The sequence below is a fragment of the Suncus etruscus genome, chromosome 15, assembly GCF_024139225.1.
Source record: "Suncus etruscus isolate mSunEtr1 chromosome 15, mSunEtr1.pri.cur, whole genome shotgun sequence".
NCBI lineage: Eukaryota > Metazoa > Chordata > Mammalia > Eulipotyphla > Soricidae > Suncus > Suncus etruscus.
In genome coordinates, this window is record NC_064862.1 from 35,689,019 (window position 1) to 35,691,792 (window position 2,774).

The 2,774-nt window shown below is 41.3% G+C and overlaps 1 gene segment (V, D, J or C); it reads left to right on the forward strand.

Moving 5' to 3' along the window:
• The first annotated feature begins 451 nt into the window (after nt 1–451).
• LOC126029797 (immunoglobulin lambda variable 2-23-like) lies at nt 452–1,061 on the forward strand. The segment is given in 2 exon segments: nt 452–503; nt 643–1,061. Coding segments are annotated over 2 exon segments (465 nt in total).
• The last annotated feature ends 1,713 nt before the right edge of the window (nt 1,062–2,774 follow it).

Here is a 2,774-nt window from a genome sequence, read left to right on the forward strand (position 1 = left end):
TTAATTCCATCTTTATACTGTAAACCAATAAGAATCAGTTAAAGTTAAACATAATTTTTAAAGAATAAACTCTAAAACTTAAAAGAAGTTGCACCTGGGAGCTGAAATCTGTGGACATCTGACACTGATGATGACTTTGTCATATGGTCTCTGTGGTTGATTTGCAAAGAATCAGCAGGGGGCACTATGGACTTGTCCCTGAACTTGCTGAGAGAGCTCAACTCTGAAACTGTCACCTGGGGTTCTGCACTCCCTGGGGATTAGAAAGTATGACTTCAAGAAGCCTTGAGCTTGAGCTCCCACCCCAAACTCAGCTTTCAAACAATGTAGGCCCAAAGTCAGCAGGGAAGGGGGTGATTTACATAAAAGATTCTTTTCTGCCCTCCCAGAAGGGGAATTTAAAAGGGACTTGTTCTCTCACTTGTGAGCATACTAGCAGATCCTAAGTGTGTCTGCAATGGCCTGGGCTCCTCTCCTCCTCTTTCTACTTGCTCACTATCCAGGTGACTGGCAGTGGAAAACAGGGGGAATATTGATGTGGGAGCTAGTGGGGAGGGGTGAATTGGATGTCCTCTTTCATTTTTAGAATGTGCTGTGGCTGGTAACTCTTCTCATCTCTGTGTCCTCATTTCTCCATTCCAGGCTCCTGGGCACAGTCTGGGCTGACACAGGAAGCATCGATGTCAGGGTCTGTGGGGGAGACAGTCACTCTGTCTTGCACTGGAAACAGCAACAATGTTGGTTACAATGGTGCAGGCTGGTACCAACAGATTCCTGGTGCTGCCCCCAAACCTGTGATGCTTGGAAGTTCTCGACCTTCAGGGATCCCAGCTCGGTTCACTGGTTCCAGGTCTGGCAACAAGGCCTCTCTAACCATCTCAGATATCCAGCCTGAGGACGAGGCTGGCTATTACTGTTCTGCATGGGATTATAGTTTCGACAATGCCACAGTACTTCAAACTCAAGGGGAAGTGAGACAAAAACCCAGCCCAGTTCTGTGTGCTGACCCCTATGGCAACCCATGTAAACACAAGATAAGGTATTATGGAGCATGTGTTTGAGTGAGTCTGTGAGCACAGATTCAAGAACAGTCACAGTCAGTGATAATCCCTCCTTCTCAGACTGTGTATGTTTAATAGCTATAGAGTGATGTCACATGTCACAAGACACCCAGCTGTGTTTAGTGAATTGCATAGCCAACACCAACATCTCATTTCACATATTTCTATCTTTGTACAACCAAATTAAAAACACATTATTGGAGAGTTCAGATCCTTCCTCCCGACTTACTCTAAGGAAATGACTAATCCATGTTCTAATCATATGAATTTTACTATCCTTGGCAATTCACAAAGATGGCATCAGAAAGTGTATATCAGAGTGCACCTCCTTTATTTTGTTTACATATTTACTACATAATCCTTTGAGATTCACACAGGATATGGCATGAGCCAATCTTTGATTCTGTCATTGAACTCACTTGCTTTATAGCCTGTAACCATTTCAGTACTACAGCCTTCTACCTCCTCTTTATATAGGTCACACTGTTTCTGCCAACTCACATCTTGTTTCAACCCACCATTCTCTAAATCAGCCAGCTCCACCCATCCCACCACATCTACCCTTCTGCTCATGCCAAATTGTTCTCACTATCTAATGACTCATTCTAATTTTGTTGTGATTCTTCTTTGTGTTATAATTTGCTAGATTTGTATAGCATTCATAATTTCCAGGTGACAAGTTTGCCTAACCATTGTAAAAAAATTAAAGTTTCATTGCTGAATCACATTTCACTATATAAACACAACACATGTTGTCTATCTGTTCAGCTGACAGTACTCATTTGGGCATTTTGATGATCTGTTTACCCTTTTTTATACAAAAGCTGCCTTTGTGACCATTTATGACATCCAGCCTGGAGATGAGGCTGACTATTATTGTTAGTGGTATAAAGGCAACTATGAGCACCCAGTGCTCCAGACCATTTGGGGGTTAGACCAAAACACCTCAGGTTCCTGAGGCTCTGTCAACTCAGTTCTGTCAGGAATGATTGCACACCCCTGTGCAGAGTTGGAATCTCAAGTTTTAATTATCTGGGCACATTTTCTCAAATTTATATTTTAAAGTGGATACTATTTGGTGAGAGAGAGATCAAGTGTAGAATACAATAATCTTTGTACATTTGTAGTCCTGTGTTCTTTAAATTTTTTTAATATGGGGGGGGGTTTACAGCAGCAGCGCTCAGGGGTTACTCCTGGCTCTATGCTCAGAAATCGCTCCTGGCAGGCAAAAGGAACCACATGGGATGCTGGGATTCGAACCACCATCCTTCTACTTGCAAGGCAAAAGCCCTACCTCCATGCTTTCTCTCTGGCCACTATCCTTGTGTTTTTATCCCTGAAAACCATCCAATAAGCAAGCAAACACACACTAATCAAACCAATAAAAACATATAATTCTTTTTTGTTTTTAGTTTTTTTCTGATTCTTAAAAACTTATTTGGGGACACCATGATTTAGACATGGTTAATTATAGGAGAAATAAACACTTTTCTTCCTTGATTTTTATTATGTTTGCATCAACACTTGCAACCGTTTTAATTAAAAGGATTTAGGATATTGTTTTACAGCCATGAGCCTGTGTTTTGGGAAAACTTTTGCAACATCGAAGTCCTTTATCTAGGTGACATAATATCAGTCTCTGGAGTTATCACATTTCAATTATCCCCAATTCTGCTCCATGTAAATTCCTGGAGAGAAATTTTGTCTCTGATA